The sequence below is a fragment of the Drosophila obscura genome, unplaced genomic scaffold (assembly GCF_018151105.1).
Source record: "Drosophila obscura isolate BZ-5 IFL unplaced genomic scaffold, ASM1815110v1 contig_1, whole genome shotgun sequence".
In the NCBI taxonomy this organism is placed as follows: domain Eukaryota; kingdom Metazoa; phylum Arthropoda; class Insecta; order Diptera; family Drosophilidae; genus Drosophila; species Drosophila obscura.
The window spans coordinates 7,124,193-7,142,188 of NW_024542679.1; the positions used below are offsets into that span (position 1 = coordinate 7,124,193).

The following is a 17,996-nucleotide window of genomic DNA, read 5'->3' on the forward strand; positions in this document are numbered from 1 at the left end:
GCACAGAGCCACGCGCTTTGGATTTCCGATTCGTGTGGCGCGGCGGTTTTTGGTTTGGCTCTGGTTGTGGCCACTCCTGCGACTGCTCGCGAGTCAAGTAATTGACAAACAATTACCTTTAACGCAGCATTGTTTGCACGGCAGCGCGCGTCTTTGATCCGTTCGGCAACCGTTCGGAGGATGCGGCATTCGGCGGCTTTCAAGTACAAAAAGGAGGCAAACACCTCAATTTTGGTAGCCAAACTGCTTTACTGCTTTGCCTATGTCCGAGTCCATGGGGAATCGGCGGGCATCCAGCACCCTCACATGCCACATGCCACCGCCTTCACCCCCACACACACACACAGACAGACAAACACACACCATGCAACAACACCTGCCGCTGCGGCAGAGAGCGGCAGAGCGGCAGAGAGACGGCCATAATAATAAATATTTCATGAAGCTGTCAGCAACAAATAATCTAAAAACTGTGCACCGCCGCACTGCACTGACCAAAAGCCAACAAAAGAAGCCGCCAAACGATGCTCGCTGGCCGTTGGACCCAAGCGAAAGCCAGGCGAAACCCAACCCAAAACCCAACTTCGAGGCGGAAAGCCCAGGCAAATAGTGCTCAGAACGTGGGGCTATTTGTGGCAGCAACAATGAGCATTCGTTCGGCTTTAGTGGGTGTTGGTATCCACCCCACTCCACCACTCTACCCCTGAAAATGGTGGAGAAGCAGGATCAGAAGTGGAAGTGGAGAAAATAGCTACCGGACGAATGGAATGCGGAATACACACACACAGATACAGGCACAGATACAGATACAGGCACAGATACACACAAACACAGAGGGGAGAGTCAATGTGCAGCATTGGAGCATTTATTAAACATAAATTCATGACTATATTGACATGGGTCTATCTCTATCGCAAATCAATTCAAATGTAAGTAGTGCTCCTCCCCTCCTTTCAGTGATTCCTTTTCCTTTCAGGGATCACAATATTTCGATCATAAGACGGGCGGGACTAGTAATTCCTTTGAGCCAAGTACAGACTTTGAGCTGAATAAAAGCTATGCAAAACGAGAAGGAACGTGCGAGTCGCTTCTAAAGACGCGACTCTACTTATACCCGTACTCAGTCACTATATAAATTTTTGAGCCTGATTTTTTAGAATTTTAGAATTAAAAAAAAAAATGTTTTCATTTTACATTTTTTTGCTACATCTGTTATCTACATCTACATATATTATGTATATACTACATCTAACATGTAGATTATACATGTACCATTTAGATTCTACATCTCCTCCGATAGGGGTTGCTCGCGCACTGAACGCGGCAGAGTGTGCGAGTGAGAAGGAAAATTAATTGCATGGTCGTCGGCAGGAGGGGGAAGGGGAAGCAACTGAAAATTCATTTCTTCATTATGGCTATAATTATGATCCGATCTGATTCAGATTCGGCAGTCTGGTAGATATGGTCATTCTCTACGATACTGCGTTTTTAGTTTTATCGTATCTTTAACAATGTGCCTGCCACAGATTTTCGTCCTTTATGGGAGGTGAAGGGGGCGGGGCGAAATTTTTAAATACACTTGTAGCAGTGTGATATCACATGAGTCTGGAAACAAAATTTGGTTCCTCTAGCTTTTATAGACTCTGAGATCCAGGCGTCAAACAAGACGGACAGACGGACAGACGGTCAGACGGACAGACGGACAGACAGACATGTCTCTATTGACTCGGCTATTGATGCTGATCAAGATTATATATACTTTATGGGGTCGGAAACGTTTCCTTCTCTTTCCTTAACTCTTTTTTGAGTACGGGTATAAAAACTACACAAAGATCATAAAAAATGGCAGAACAAGTGGAACTGTGATTTACCAACGAAAGATCCAAGTAAATGAATTTAAAAATTCAAAGTCCATTAAGCTGTGGCCTCAAAGAGTTCCAGTTCATATTATTGGGGCATAAAGAACGAGAACTGTGATTTATTTTCGAAAAAGTGCAGAAATTGAAGCGGCAAAAGCGTCCTAATGGTTAAAAGAGTGAAAAATGCACTTAAACTATGAACTAAAAATGGTTTTAAGGTGTTAATAAATGTCAGATAAAGGCAGGCAACAATGCTTATGAGCTCAGATATCTATGAAAGATCTGAAAGCACAACAATAGCAGCACCAAATAATCCACAAAACAAACGCGAAACAGTGCAAAGCTTCGACGCACACACGAGTGGCAGATGATGGGAGCCACCGCTGACTGCTCGTATCTGCTGGGCCCCGCAGCAGCCCAGAGCCAAGAGCCAAGAGCAGACACATCAGAGAGCTGAGAGCCATCGTCCGAGACCGTTTTCAGTGATCTGGAGCAGACGTCGCTCCATGCTGCATGCTGCATGCTGCATGCACCTGTCAATACATTTGACATAAACCGGTCGCCTCCTGAGCTTACGCACTGGGAACGGGGGAGAAGGAAGCTGCCACCCCTGGGGGGCAGGCGGCAGCGTCGGCGCATTGGGAGTTGGTCCGGGGAATTCGTTTGCTGGGCAGAGCAGAGAGCAGAACAGGGAGAGAGACCTGTTGCCCCCATCATCATTCTCATCCTCATCCACATCCACATCCTCATCGTTGTCGCCGTTGTCGTCGTGGTCGTCATCATTTGATGCGTCAAACATGCGCTCAAACGCCTCGATAGCGACTGCGAGGCTCTAATGCCAAGGCTGTGGCATGGACTGGCGGCATGGACTGGTGGCATGCACTGGCGGCTGCTGCAACTGGAGCTACGGCATCGATGCGACGCGTTGGCGACTGGCAGAAAATTTTTATTATTATTATGACCATTTTAGCTACCAAGCAATGCGTAAAGCAAATGGCCAAGTGGGCCGGGCCGGCCAGGAGCAGCGTCTGTGGAGCGTCTGCGCGCCGGCGCAGCAGTTGGCCAATAAATTGTGACGCTAATGTAAAGTGTGGCAAGCCATTAGTAGAACGGCAACGGGAAGAAGCAGGCATCAGGCAGCAGCAGCAGCAGCAGCAGCAGAAAACAGACAGGCAGGCAGACGGACAGACAGACAGCAGGATCGGGGATCCATGGGTGAATGAACCCACGAGACAGCAGCCAAAGCCAAAGCTGGTTGCAGGTTGCATGTGGCATGGATCTATGTGGGTAGAGGGTGCCACGCCCTAAACTGGCCACTGCCCACTGAGCTGTGGCTGATGGCTGGCATTTTTATGGCATCCGCCGCCGCCTTGCAAAAGATTTCACTTCCAGCGGAAAACGGAAGCGAACGACTCCCCAGAGGCGGCAACGGCGGCAACGGCGACAACTTCCTCAATGATGGAGGCGCACTCTCGTTTGTGGCTGCCATTTAATTGATTAATTAGAGGCCATGCCACTGGCCACGCCGGCCGCCCAGTTATCAAGCAAAAGTGATTCAGCAGCCGCGCCACTTGACTTCCGTCAATCCGTTTTGGAGGCAGCCAAGCCAGAGAGACAGAGACAAAGCTTCAATCTTGCAGCAGCAGGCAGAAGCCTAAGCCTAAATCTTCAAACTGTGGCACCTTCCCCACTTGCTGTGTGCGGCACTGCCAGAGTGTCACACAAGTTGTGTCGAGTTTAAAGTTTATATAAAGCGCAGAAAGGTCTCGTCTCTGTATCTCCATCTCCGTCTCCGACTGCTGCTGCTGCGGCTGCTGTCCAACATTTCTTGTGCCTTTTTTTTTTAGCTTGTGTGTGCATGCCACGACCTCTCAACCTCAGGGGAGAGCAGAGCAAAGCAGAGCAGCCAGAGGCAGGGCGCAAACCACAAAGCACTTGATGCCAAGCGATGGCGGCGGCGGCGGCGGCGCTGGTGGCATGTGGATGCCGCATTGGACTTGGCTGCAACCCACAATAAGAGTCCGCCGCCGCCGTTTGCAAGCGAAGGAGGTGCCATTCCTTCTGCAATGAGAGTGCCAGAACCGGAGGACGACACAACGTGGTTAGCAAATTTATTATGTAAACGGAAATACGGCATATCCTTTGCCCAGGCGAATGTCGGCGCCGCAGCAATAGAAATAGTTTTCGGGCCAGGCAAAAAACCAGGAGACACACCAGCAACAGCAACCAGAGGCAGCCAGAAGAAGGACTGGTCGGACTAGGCGACACAGGAGGAGCAGCCGCCTCGTAAATCGCATAAATTGTATAATTCTGGGCACTCCATTGTTGCAGCAGCAGCAGCAATCCGTTTGTTGTTGCTGCTGTTGCAGTTGTTGCTTTGCGTTGTTTTGTTTTGTTTTGTGTCTGTTTCGTTGAATTTTGTTGCCAAATTGCGTTTGTAGGTGACTCCTGAGCGCTCTGCCTTTGGGGGCTGGGGTTCAAAATGAAACAATATGTTGCCAGAATGCAGAAGCTTCGTTGCCTCCATTTAGAAGTTTGGACACGCGCGCCCCCTCCCCCTCACCCCCCCCCCCTGCAGCAGCTGATGACAGGGGCGTGGTGTGGCCTGTGGCAAGTGGCAAGTGGCAAGTGGCTGCTGCTGCTGCTGTGGCTGGGATTAGTGAATTAACGATAGATTTCAACACCTGCGACAGCAGGAGACAGCAGGAGAGTCAGCAACTTTTCGAATTGGTTTTCGCTGTGGAGAATTGAATCCCCCCACCACCCCCCGATTTGCCGGCTCAATTAACAGTAACTTGGGGGCATCCCAGAGTTCATTTAAATTCATGAAGTTGCCCCAAGAATGTGGCAAGCAAAGCAGAAACGACAATGACACACCGACCGAAAGGCAGGCAGACCGACAGACAGGCAGGACGAACGTTGACCACAACAGCCGCAAGGATAACGCCCGGACGAACGTTGACCACAACAGCCGCAAGGATAACGCCCGGAAAGCAAGCAACAGAATGGGCAAAGAGAGAGAGAGAGAGAGCAAAGCGTAACGAACAAAAGGGAAACAATTTTATGGAACGAAAGCATGAAAAAAACGCGCCAGAAATTGCAAACCAAAAAGGAAGCAGAAAACAAAAAAAACAAAAAGGATTGGGCTAAGAATAAGTGGAATTTGATTTGGTCCATGGATTCGTGAAGCAGGGCAGAGGGAACGAAACAAGTGGGGGCAGGGAAAAGGATTAGAGATGGAACTGCTGGCGGGGCTCCCATAAGTGAAAGGAAACATTCGATGCCAGCGATTCGGGGGAGATCTACTTTACGCTTTGAGATCTGTTTAGCTATTTATGGATTGTCGTGACTTTCCCTGCTACATAGTACAACTTGCCAGCCTTGTCGCATCTCCACGCCACGCGTTCTCTCGCCCCGCTGGTTGAGGTCACCCGAACGCATCAAATAGGCAAAGTTTTTTGCTAGCCAAAGCGACGCCTCTTTGCAAAATTTATGACATTGAATTTATGTGCAGCAAAGCGTGCCGCCCCAGCACACCATCAGCCAGGGGCAGAGCAGAGGCAGAGCAGAGGCGGAGGAGGAGGCCAAAACAGCCGATCGATTCGGCCAAAAATTAACATCCAAAGATGTGCCACAAATTGTGACAGACAGAGACAGAGACACAGAGAGAGAGATAGAAAAAAGCGTTGCGTTAAACTGCTTAACACTTCTGCATGGTCACCCAAAAGAAAATGGAAATGGATATGGATATGGAAACTGTGGCCATAACTCATAGCCATGGCTGGAGGGGGGTTTGGTGGGAGCATTGTCTAAGAAAAGCCAAAAAAAGGAAATGGCAAATGCATTAAGAAATAAGCAATTTTCTTTTGCTTGCAACAGCACAAAACGTGGCACGAGAGATCAAGGAGCAGAGCAGGCAGTAGGCAGTAGGCAGGGGCCAGGGCCAATGTGTCGCCTCGTGGATTGGGGGAGGAGCCGCCAGCACAAATGGTTAAGGCGATGCCAAGGACACGCCGCCGTGTGGCAGAAACTCACCCCCGAGCACCCCAGCACCCCTCTGCTCACCCCGCTAAGTAGTTGCATTAAAAGCTTACAACAAAACCTGCGACAGCAACAGACAACACAGAACAAGAAACAAATTTCGGGTAACGCGCAGCAGCTCCTTTCCTTGGCCATAAAGTCGGCACCACCCTTCCCCCCTTTTGTTCCTGGTTGGGCTTCGTGCGTTGCCTTTGCCTTGGCAAGGACTCAAAAATGTGCAACTCCGCGTGTACAGAGGGTGCACCGCCTGGGGGCTTAGGGGGGCTGTAACTCATGTTCATTCGTACGCTGAACAGCTAAAGCGACTTTAAAGTTAGCTCCATGCTATACACACGTATATATGTGTTTAATTGTGTTAAATGATTAACAAGTTTTTAATCATATGAGGCTACGTTTTAAAAATTAACGCTTTTTAAAGTAGAATTGCTATTTAATCTACATGTTATCTACCTCGACAAGTGGCGCCATGGTGTGTTATTTACTTGAACTTCAATCCAAAGTAAGTATTTCCTATTCATTCCAATAGAGGGCGCCACAACAAATATTTTGCGCCAGTAACAACACTTAGACGAGTTGGCAGCGTCAACAAGGGTAAACGGCAGTTTTTGAATTAGTGTACCAGCAGCTTAATTACATAAAATATCGAGATTGATTGGCTCATTTTTGCGTTCAAAAGGAGCTCCAATTGGACTTTTATAATTACAATACCATTTACCCTCAACTGCAAATATCGAATTGGGAATTATAGGGTTTAATTTTCATATAATATGTCAGCATACAAAAATTCTAAAGTATATCGACAGAAATGTAGAAAAAAGACAGATTTTACGGGGGAAAAAAGCGGAATCGGCAGCACTGCCGTGTCAAACGATTGATAGTTGAGCCATCGATAGTGTTGAATGTTTTGAAAAAAAAACAATCGATACTATCGTAATAGTATCGGGCTTAAATAATTATTAATTATACTTTTGTTGATATTTACTGGTTACTAACCTGATTAAATAGGTTTCTGAGGTTTCTGAGGTTCCAAGTCACACTCGATAAAACAAATCAAGTAAAATATTTATTTTTCCATATATTAATATACTTATGACCGCCAACCTCATTTAACGCACAAAAAATAAAGACAGCGCTTTCATGGTGATCCAATTAATGCAGGAACTACTAAGTCTCTGTTTTAACGATATTAACGAAAGTTTGCAGCCCACGGGTTCCAATAAGAGGTATCAGAACCGGGATAAATGTATATATAAAACACAAACATGTGCATTAATAGGTAAAAAACAAGTCAATCTAGGATAAAATTATAAATAATGTTTCAATGTAGATTGGAACAAAACATTTAACATCAATTATAGGAAATAAGGTATACAAAAGCCCATACGCATTGAAGAAACTTGCTTGGCCAGCAACAATGACGTCACATTTAGTCAACATTTACGTTTTATGCTTTGGCGGTTTTGTTTGAACCTTAATATGTAAACAATCCAATGAAAAAGGACTTCTGAAAACTTGCCAATCTTGTAGAAAATTTATGTATCTATCGGATAAAATTATTTTTTTAAGTCTGAGAGTCCCAGCTAGCTGGTAATATTAAACCGAATATCAAAATCGAGGAATATCAACTTTGAATGTTTTGAAAAAAAAACAATCGATACTATCGTAATAGTATCGGGCTTAAATAATTATTAAAAAACCATTGAAACCTTTTAGGATCTATCTCATTGTAAAATTTAGATGCCACCTGTCGATTTGTTTACAAATTTGTCTTCGTAATTTATAGCAGCCAACAATCCAAACATATGAAAATATCGATACTATCGATAGTGCCCTCGATGCCCTCGCGCGGCGTGCAACTGGCGGCCAAATAAGTGAAAATAATTTTAACTGTGAACCGTAAACCGCTTCGTATCGAATATCCCCATCCATCCGCAGCAGCGGCCGCAGAAAGGTGGTGGAGCAATGGAAAGTTGCCGATAAGGCAACACTTGTGCGTCGGCAACGAAGAAGCAAAAGTTGCATCGAAGAAGCGGATAACCAGGACAAAGAGACGACGAACATACACACACAGACACAGAACACACACACACAAAAACCAACAAAAACAACATGCAATCTTTGCACAGTAGTTAAATAATTCTGCCCTGTCTGCGCTTTATTTCCTTCTTCTTCATTTTGGTTCTTTCTTCTCTTGTCTCGTTTAATTTCAACAAGTTTCTGTTCTCCCACTTTTCCCCTTCTCTTCGCTTTCCACCGTTCTTTTTTTTGCGTTATTACTTCACACACAAACAGACACCACGCCACACACACATACAGACGACACCCACCACTACAGCGACAGGTTTTGTGTGACGTCCGAGCGCAGAATTGTCGTCGTTTATATTTTGTTTGTGCATTTTTGCCCGTTTTCCCTACCGCGAGTTGTGTGCGCGAGAAGCGACAGCGAAGCACCTGCCTGCAGAAGGCGGCACGAGATCAGCAGCAGCAGCAGCAGCTACCGGCTCCCCAGTACAACACAACACCTGCGCGCCTCCAACAAACACATATACACACACACACACACTTGTTGCAGCAGCATACAGACGGAGAGAGAGAGAGAGAGAGAGTGAGATAACGGAGGAGGAGAATTAAAAGTGCCTAAGAAGTCATCATCTGCCGTTCGTTCGTTCGTTCGTTTGCCCCCAGCGTACTTACACAACTTGGAAAAGTAAGCAGCCCCCGAGAATCCAATCCCTCCCTGATGTTGGCGCACCACCAGAAAAGTGATAGCGCTAGAGTGCGCGACTAGCAAATACCCTACTAAATTCCGCTTTTGGTGATCCGTTATTCTGATACTGGCTCCCGCTAAAAGAGGCATCGATAATGGCCGACACGTTTTCCTGACTATTTCACGATATTGTTAAATAGTTGCAAATGTGTGTTGTTATCCATTGGAAATGTGTGTGTACCTTTCCATGACAGGCAGAATTGGCTGAGAGTGACCAAGACCCGCACCGGTTCTAGGACCGGGACGGGACTGATAAGCTCTGTGGTCTGGCGCTGCAATTTGCCGATTGGCCTAGCCGGGGACAATCTCGCAAATCTGATAAGAACGGAATCACGATTTTCATGTGCGCGCACATTCAAATTAAAGGCAACAGCCATAAAATGATATATTGAGAGCTTGTGGTGCGAGCGTTTATCAGCCATAATTATTTTTAAGCGCACATACGGACATTGGGGAATGGGAAGAAATATATAGGGGGGATTCAGGGTGGACCCCTAAATCAATTCCCAATCCCAATCCATGTGCACCGGGACTCATGAACTCTTTGCTGCTGCTTCTGCTACTTTCAGATGGTCAAGGAGAAACCCAACTCAACGAGAATCTACGACAAGGATGGCTTCAGGCGACGGGCTGCCTGCATTTGTGTGCGGGCCGAAAATGAGGCAGAGGTGAGTGTAAAGCTTTCAATCTATCTATTATAATCACGATTCGAAATGTCGTTGACTGTCGTTTTTTTAGGTCCTTTTGGTCACCTCGTCGAGGCGTCCGGAACTTTGGATCGTCCCTGGCGGGGGCGTGGAGCCCGAGGAAGAGCCCTCTGTGACTGCTGTACGCGAGGTGCTCGAGGAGGCCGGCGTTATTGGCAGTCTGGGACGTTGTCTAGGCGTATTCGAGGTTTGAATTTCGATACAAATGCAACTGATGTTCGTATAGAATTGATTTATTGTCTGCCACCACACAGAATAACGATCATATGCATCGGACTGAAGTGTTTGTCATGAATGTCACCAAGGAGCTGGAGGAGTGGGAGGACTCGCGCAGCATTGGACGCAAGCGGCAGTGGTTCACCATCGACGATGCCTTGTCCCGGCTGGCGTTGCACAAGCCAACCCAGCAGCACTACCTGATGCAGCTGCAGCACTCGAAGACGCGGGACAATACGAATCGTGTGGTGAATGCCACGCATCCGCCCAAATTGACCAATGTGGCCTCATCTCCAGCTGCATCGCCAACAACGGCATGAACACCCCATACACAACTGTACTACACACACACACACACACGTATCCTCAAAAACACACAACACACACACACACAAAACAACGCATCCAATCGCGAGAAATGTATTCTAACTAACTATTCAAACCCGCGCACATTTTGACATTTTTGGAAGTTTACAAATAGACAGGCAGTTTATAGTTTATGTTTATTAAGCAATATGTATGTTATCCACCCACACGCACCCTTACACCTTACACCCTACTCCCATACAGCCTCCTATCCGCCGCGTATCCTTGAACCTATGTTTAAGCAAGCGTTCATTTATGTCTTTAGTAATTTGTAATGGAACTAAATTTACTTGATTGTACTCTCCAAAAGGGGGAGAGAGAGACAGAGTGAGTGAGTGAGTTCGCGGATGAGTAAAGCATCTAAATAATTAAATGTAATTCAAGATCTATAACTAACAAAACAAAACAAAACAAAACAAAAAAAACATGAAAATATAATAATTTTTGAGCGAATAGCACTTTTTGCAAAAACTAAAACTAGAGAAAACTAAAACAAGCAAAACAAGGTAACTATTAGATTTTTCTATCTCTTTTTTATAATTTACTCAAAAATGATGGCATTCTTAATTGATTCAAATACCAATTGGAAATGCTACAACTTGATTAACTGACGATTAAACAATTATGCTAAGCGGCCTAAACACAACTAAAAAAGAAAAAAAAAACAAATCCAACAATAAAACATGTTTAAGCGGCGACTAACGAAATGTATTTCGTTCTGAATCTGCCACACACCACAAGAGATGTTTATTCTGTTAACAGAATGAATCATTAGAGAACCTTATTATAATTAACAACCAGTTGCCTATGCAAGAATATATCTATCTATATATATAAATATATATATATACATATATATGAAGATAAACGTTAACTTATTGTAAAAACAAAAAAAAACACACACACAAAGCGTGAAATTAGTAAGAGGAGAGCCAGTAGCAGCAAAGCAAAGCAAAGCAACAACAAACATATTAAGAACTAATTCAAACTACTAAGATACTGTGCACGTTGTACTTTTCAAAAGCATATAAACAAACAACAACAAAAAACCATACACAATATGGCTAACAATAATAATAATTATGAATTATGGTAATATTAACACCAACACCAACACACACAGCGAGTGTAGTGGATATGCGGCATGATGATGTGATTTAAGAGATACAAGATACACACATACACACAACACACAACAAAACGCGTTAAATGAACAATTTGATGTATCATTTTTTCGATAATGGTTTATTTTTTTTTTTGCACTTAAAAAGGAGCTGCTACCAATCGAACGAACTATGGCAATTGTGTCTATGTCTATTATTTCTATGATCCAATCCAATCCATGAATATTATTCATAAATTAGTTGCAAACTAATCTGAGCAGGAATTCTTTTAATCGGAACGCTAAATTATATCACAGAATTGTTGCAATTATTCAATGATTTACAACAAAATAAAGAGAAAACAAAACACACACGAGCCAAGCGCTGCACTAATGTTAATCTAATGTTTATTTGTGTATGCAGTGGAAATTGTGCTAAATTAGAGCTAAGCATTAAATGAGGCAACTAAGTCCTGAGCTGAATCCTGGTGAACGGATGTGCCTCAATGTACGCCAGAGCCTTCAGAATGTGCTCGGGTGTCGGTGGCGGCGTTGGCAAATGTGCGCCCCTCGGCTGATATCCATTCTCGTCGGCCGTGTACTCCAACTGAATGTTCTGTCCATCGGGCGCCGTGTATGCCACCGATCCTGCCGCATAGGCACTGCCCACACCGCTCTCCTTGGCCTGAATGCCGTTCGAGGTGCCGTACTCCCAATTGTAGCTGCCATCGTTCTTGATCTCATTCTCGTACTTGGTGATGGTGGCATGTGACTCATCTGCGGCCCCAGTGACGGCCACCAGGAAGAGGGCAATGATTAGCGCCTATAAATCCGTTCGTTCGAAATATGCGCTGGTTAGCTCTATTATCGCATTCGAATCATTTATCACTAAACGATACTTACGATCTTGAACATGGCTGAGGAAGTATTTGATGTGAAACCTAAATAAAAAGTGTGTGGGGGAATCCAAGCGGAACGCGGCTTTAGTTGATACTGATGTCGAGAGCACAGCCGAGAGACCGTTTTATACCAGAGCTGGGGACGATCACTGACCTACACCTACACCTACCACTACAACAACAACAAAAACAACAATAAACCGGAGATGTGCCACAGTTCACATTTGATCTTGGAGACTTTAGTGATCCGTATTATTAATAAATTCGCGCATTTCGAATATGAATTTGACCGAGTTTTACGAGCGTTACGTTCCATTCCCCTGCTGTTTCGCCTAATGACCGTGTTGCTTGTTTTTTGTTTGTTTTTCGAACAGAGATCAGCGGGCCGGGCCAGCGCTAGCGCCAGACAGCAGCAGCAGGTGATCGCGCATTCTTCTTAGCAAATCACAGATGGAGATTTACCGATGGAGATTCCGCACACAATGAATGCTTCAATTCTTATCTAATCTTGACTTAAATTCATAATAAATTTATGAATTGTTATCCAAAGATCAAAGAGCAAAATCCCTGAAACGAAGTTCAGATACCCTTGCACATCTCTCTGCCCACCGATTCCACCGGCTTCTTTTCGTATTTAATAGTCCCCACTCTATTGTTAGGGTATGCATAGCGTTAATATTATTATTTGCTAGGCGCCAAGAGAAGTTCGTTTGGGCTGTCATTCGATTAGCGGCTTTGGTTGTTAATGATATACAGCAAATGCAAATTGCGAATCCGAACGTTTGTTTTGGCGTGCCAGTGGAGCCCGCCCCAGTGCTGCGACTTGGACATGAAACACATTCGAGTGTCATCGTAAATTCATACAAACTGCTGCCGAAATTCAGATCATCGCATTAATTTGTACCAATTATATTCCATTTCATTTGATAACTAGAATTACTACAAGAGATCTGTGGTGGATACACAAGAGTATACAAACCAAATCCCAACTTGGCTAAGCTAGTGCTTTTGAGAGAAAGATTTTTAATACAATTAAACATGAATCCAGGCGATATTAATTTCTCTTAAATCTTTTACCCGTCACTTGAAGCTCTTCGGGCTAGGCATTTTAGTCTAGCCTTAGCTCAAATTTTATTGTGCCTACAGTTGATTTTAACCTTCTATCCTGACATATCTATCCTGACATACAGCCAGCTCAACTTTTCTACCATTTTTGTATTTTTTCAAAGCTTTATATGGCTGATCCTAGTTAAGCTAAGTTCCATAAACGAAACGAATGTTTAAAATAGGCGCCCCTCGGTATACTTTCGGTATATTTCTTAGGGTCACACTGATCGATGGTTTTGTACGGTATATTCGGTCCGACCCTCATAAATATACCTTTCTGTTTTAGTTCTTTCTAGAAATGCCAAAACAACAACAACAACAGAACAACAACAAAATATGAATTTCGGTTAACAAAAGGCAATCAGAAACACAAGCAAAATCAGAGAACAGAAAAAAGGGGAGAACCATCAAAAACAGAGGGCTCCTCCTGCGTGGGCGTGTAGAGTAGAGCAGCAGCAGAAGCAGTAGCAGCGAAAGACGAGAACACAACGAAACGAAACAAAAGTGAGAATTCCACAAAGAAATGTCCATTGCAACGTTTAGGGGCGCATTCTCGAATATTCTCCTAAACACTGCGACACGGCGACAGGCGGAAAGAGCGCAGCGCCATGTCCCTGTATTGCTGGGGCGACGCCTCGCACGGCCAACTGGGACTCGGTGGCATCGAGGATGAGCAGGTGTGTTGTGTGGCAAGCCCAGAAGGACATGCATATAATGTGCCACGACATTTGATACCCCCCCGTTAACTGTGTGTGTGTTTTTCTGCCTGTAGATCCTTGTACCAAGCAAGATACTATGGAAGCCCGATTCGGCGGTGCAACAGATTGCCTGCGGCCATCGCCATACGCTCTTCCTCACTGCCAACGGAAAGGTGTACGCCTGCGGGAGCAACGATCACTACCAGCTGGGGCACGAGCTGCCCACCAAAAGGCCACGTATGTCGCCATTTCGTATGTAATTTTCATATATCGTCTTGTCTTTTTGTAAACTCTTCATCACACTATCACACCCACTGTGAATCATTCGGAAGTGAAGGCAGCAAATGACTACCATTCCACTGTTCTTTTCCGGTCTCTTGCAGTGCTGATACCCGAGCTGCAGGACTATGTTGTCATCCAGATTGCCTGTGGCAGTCGCCATTCCATGGCCCTCACCGACTGGGGCCAGATCCTCAGCTGGGGCGACAACGATTGCGGACAGCTGGGCCATTCCACCGACAAGGAGATCATTGAGCTGCCAAAGGTCTTGCGCTTTCTCGTGTCCAAAACGGTGGTGCAGATTGCATGCGGCAACAACCACAGTCTGGCACTCACGAGCTGTAAGTAGCCAGAGACGCCCGCTCCCCCTCTGAAGGATTCCCCCTCAAGTGTCGCTCTCTTTCAGGTGGCGAGCTCTACTCCTGGGGCTCCAACATCTATGGCCAACTGGGCGTTCAGTCCCCCAAAGAGCTGCCGCACTGCAATTACCCCATGAAGCTGGCGACCGTCTTGGGCATCCCATTGGCCACCATTGCCTGTGGGGGCAACCATTCGTTCCTCATCTCCAAGTCCAGTGCCGTGTTCGGCTGGGGCAAGAACACTTGCGGCCAGCTGGGGCTAAACGACGAGGAGAATCGTGCGTATCCCACGCAGCTGAAGACAATGCGCACCCTGGGCGTGAGATTCGTGGCCTGTGGGGACGAGTATTCCGTGTTCCTCACCAACGAGGGCGGCGTCTTCACCTGCGGAGCTGGCAACTACGGCCAGCTGGGCCATGGCTTCAAGTCCAACGAGATGATACCCCGCATGGTAATGGAGCTGATGGGCAGCACCATCACTCAGGTGGCCTGCGGCAATCGCCACACCCTCGCCCTGGTGCCCTCTCGTGGTCGAGTGTATGGCTTTGGCTTGGGCAGCTCCGGGCAGCTGGGAACGCGAGCCACCAAAAGTCTGACGCTGCCACAGGTGGTTATCGGTCCCTGGGTCTCGCCCAGTGGCTCCGCTTTGCTGCAATCGAGCGAAGGAGCCAAGGAGTCGGTGGTCATTCAGCATATCTTCTCCGGCGGAGATCAGTCGATTGTGACGACCACTCTCTATGTGAACAAGGTGCCGCCCGAGGATCTGCGCAGGTTCAAGTGGGACAGAGCTTCCGAGTTTTCTCTGAAGCTCATAAAAACTAATGGAATTCCTCTTCCTCCGCTTTCTTGCAGACCCAAATCCCAGATCCTTTCGCTGACGGCAGAGGCCACACAGCAGTGTGCGCACTTCAAGCAGAGTGACCAAAGCGACCTGGATCTGCTGCAGTCCATGGAGCTGATCTTCAAGAGTCAGGCGTGCCTGAATGGCTCGTTTCTGCTCTCCAACGAGCAGCATTTTGGCTGCTCTGCACGTAATTATGGACTGGATCTGACGGCGGCCGAGCTGGCATTCGATCATCTACGGAATGTGCAGAACGAGAGCATCAAGCAGGTGGTGCGTACATCTCCATAACAGATCCATGAATCCATGAATTATCTCATGCATCCCCCTCCGTAGATCTGGGATAATGTAACAAAAGAGCTGATTGGTTCTCTGGTGGCCTCACCAGCGGATGTGGAGAGCCTGCGCGTGTATCTGCTGCTGCCGCTGTACCATGAATTCGTGAACTCCAAGCACTACCAGACGCTGCAGGTGCCACTGGCCAGTGCCATGCTGAAGCTGACGGAGAATGCCAGCAAGGTGCTGCACAAGTGGTTGGCCCAAACCCCCGTCGACTATTTCGAGCGTGTGGTTAACATATTTCTGCATGTGGTGGTGCACATCGTTAGCTTCAAAATGAATCTGCTGCCCATCAGTCCAAACGTGGAGGGTCCCCAACGGGTGAGATTTTATTCCATCGATTGCCTGTGCTGTTTTCTATTCTGTATTATACCCCAACCCCGTTTAGTTAATGCCATACAATGCCGATTTGGATGTCATTCTGAAGGTGATGAAGGAGCTGTTCGTCATCAACAACTCGCGTAAGGATCGCGTCAGCTATCAGATATTCTATTGGCCCGAACTCGACTGGTATGCGAATGTCAAGCAGGAGTTTGTCAAATGGATAATGGGCAGCCCGAACGACTTTAGCATTTGTAATTTTCCATTCCTATTCGATACGTCGGCCAAGACATCGATGCTCCAAGCCGATCAAGTGGTCCAAATGCATTCAGCCATGGCCAATGCGGCCACCAATGTGAGTACAGAGTACAGAGGCTTTAGCCCTGCCCTGCTCTGCCCTGCCCTGTCCTATTCCTCCTGCTAATTCCTCTCCTTCTTTTCGTCCCTCGCAGCAGGCATTTTTCAATCTTCTCAACTATGGCATGCCCATCTCGCACTACATTGTGCTGAATGTGACGAGGGAGAACCTTGTGCAGGACTCCATTCGTGAGCTGCAGCACTACTCGCAGAGTGATCTCAAGAAGCCGCTGAAGATCAAGTTTCAGGACGAGGAGGCCGAGGACGCTGGCGGCGTGCGCAAGGAGTTCTTCATGCTGCTGCTCAAGGATCTGCTCGATCCGAAGTATGGCATGTTCAAGGAGTTCGAGGAGTCGCGTGTGCTGTGGTTCGCGGACATGACCTTTGAAACGGAGAATATGTACTACCTCATCGGCGTCCTCTGTGGCTTGGCCATCTACAATTTTACAATCATCAATCTGCCCTTTCCCCTGGCCCTCTACAAGAAGCTGTTGAACAAGCCCGTCGATCTGAGTGACCTGCGACAGCTGTCGCCGACGGAGGCCAACTCCATGCAGGCGCTGCTCGACTATGATGGCGACGACTTTACGGAGGCCTTTGATCTGCATTTCGAGATAACACGCGATGTCTTCGGAGAGACGGAGACCTTGAGCCTTAAGCCGAATGGACAAGAGATTGCCGTCACCCTGGAGAACAGGCAGGAGTTTGTGGATCTCTATGTGAACTTTGTGATCAACAAGTCGTCGGAGGTGCATTACAATGCCTTCCACAAGGGCTTCATGAAGGTCTGTTCGGGCCGTGTCATAAACGTATTCCAGCCGGAGGAACTGATGGCTGTGGTGGTGGGCAATGAGGAGTATGACTGGCAGGCTCTGGAGGATAATTGCACGTACAAAGACGGCTACTCTTCAGGCGATGAGACAGTGAGTGGAATCCCCAAGCAAATCCCAAGACTAAGAATAGAGTATATATATTTTGATATTTGCTTGCAGATCAAATGGTTCTGGGAGGTAATACATGACCTATCCGAAGCGGAAAAGAGAAGTTTTCTTCTCTATCTAACTGGAAGCGATCGCATACCCATTCAGGGTATGAAGGCCCTGAGGGTAAGTGCATTGCATAGAGATCGCAGTAATGTTTAAAGTTTAATTGGCATTATCATCATTTCAGTTCGTTATACAACCCACCACCGATGAACGTTTCCTGCCAGTGGCCCATACATGCTTCAATCTGCTGGATCTGCCACGATACAAGACCAAGGAGCGCCTCAAATTCAAACTACTGCAAGCCATTCAGCAAACCCAGGGATTTAGCCTGGTCTGATTTGATTTGATCTGATCTGATCCTCCGATCAAACGGTGATGGCCAGATTTGGACTTTTGAAATTTAAGGTACAGGTACAGGAAAACACACACCACACACATTTATCAGAGATCAAATCAACTTAAGTGATGTTGTGTCTATAGCTTTAATTCGTAGGCTAGCTATCAATCCATACCACAACTGTTATAGAAATAATAAGAAAAGTTAACAAATAAAACGGTGAATATTGATGTCTTAAAACATGTGACAACGATAGACAAAACAAAGTGGGAAGGGGTAGCCAAACCACTGCTATTTTTGTTGTTCATTCTGGGCTATTATAATGATTCGATCTGAATATATATTCCGTTATTCCGTTTTATAATTCTACATTGTCAGTTTTCTCGTATCTTTTTCGGTATAATTCTGAGGGTCGGGC

At 46.3% G+C, this 17,996-nt stretch overlaps 3 protein-coding genes across 6 annotated transcripts; 2 read left to right on the forward strand and 1 right to left on the reverse strand.

Annotated features, from left to right (window-relative positions):
• Positions 1–8,473: 8,473 nt before the first annotated feature.
• On the forward strand, positions 8,474–10,371 carry LOC111072214 (diphosphoinositol polyphosphate phosphohydrolase 1). Its single transcript, XM_022363941.2, has 4 exons — positions 8,474–8,604; positions 9,234–9,332; positions 9,403–9,558; positions 9,626–10,371. Exons 2-4 carry the CDS (start codon positions 9,234–9,236, stop codon positions 9,905–9,907), a joined length of 537 nt encoding a protein of 178 aa, XP_022219633.1. The 5' UTR covers positions 8,474–8,604; the 3' UTR covers positions 9,908–10,371.
• A 1,064-nt stretch (positions 10,372–11,435) lies between these two features.
• On the reverse strand, positions 11,436–12,076 carry LOC111072215 (larval cuticle protein LCP-17). Its single transcript, XM_022363942.2, has 2 exons — positions 11,959–12,076; positions 11,436–11,878 (listed from the first exon to the last, which is right to left on the reverse strand). Exons 1-2 carry the CDS (start codon positions 11,968–11,970, stop codon positions 11,522–11,524), a joined length of 369 nt encoding a protein of 122 aa, XP_022219634.1. The 5' UTR covers positions 11,971–12,076; the 3' UTR covers positions 11,436–11,521.
• Positions 12,077–13,354: 1,278 nt separating this feature from the next.
• On the forward strand, positions 13,355–17,818 carry LOC111072213 (probable E3 ubiquitin-protein ligase HERC4). Of its 4 annotated transcripts, none has more exons than XM_041593161.1 (9): positions 13,355–13,738; positions 13,834–14,011; positions 14,097–14,379; positions 14,445–15,511; positions 15,575–15,898; positions 15,966–16,253; positions 16,351–17,178; positions 17,248–17,361; positions 17,426–17,818. In XM_041593161.1, the coding sequence occupies exons 1-9, from the start codon at positions 13,731–13,733 to the stop codon at positions 17,576–17,578; spliced, it is 3,243 nt and encodes a 1,080-aa protein (XP_041449095.1). In that variant the 5' UTR covers positions 13,355–13,730; the 3' UTR covers positions 17,579–17,818. The 4 variants fall into 4 exon arrangements, with proteins under 4 accessions (XP_041449095.1, XP_041449087.1, XP_041449092.1 ...); XM_041593153.1 differs by having other exon boundaries at positions 14,143–14,379; XM_041593158.1 differs by having other exon boundaries at positions 14,143–14,379; positions 16,354–17,178.
• Positions 17,819–17,996: the final 178 nt, after the last annotated feature.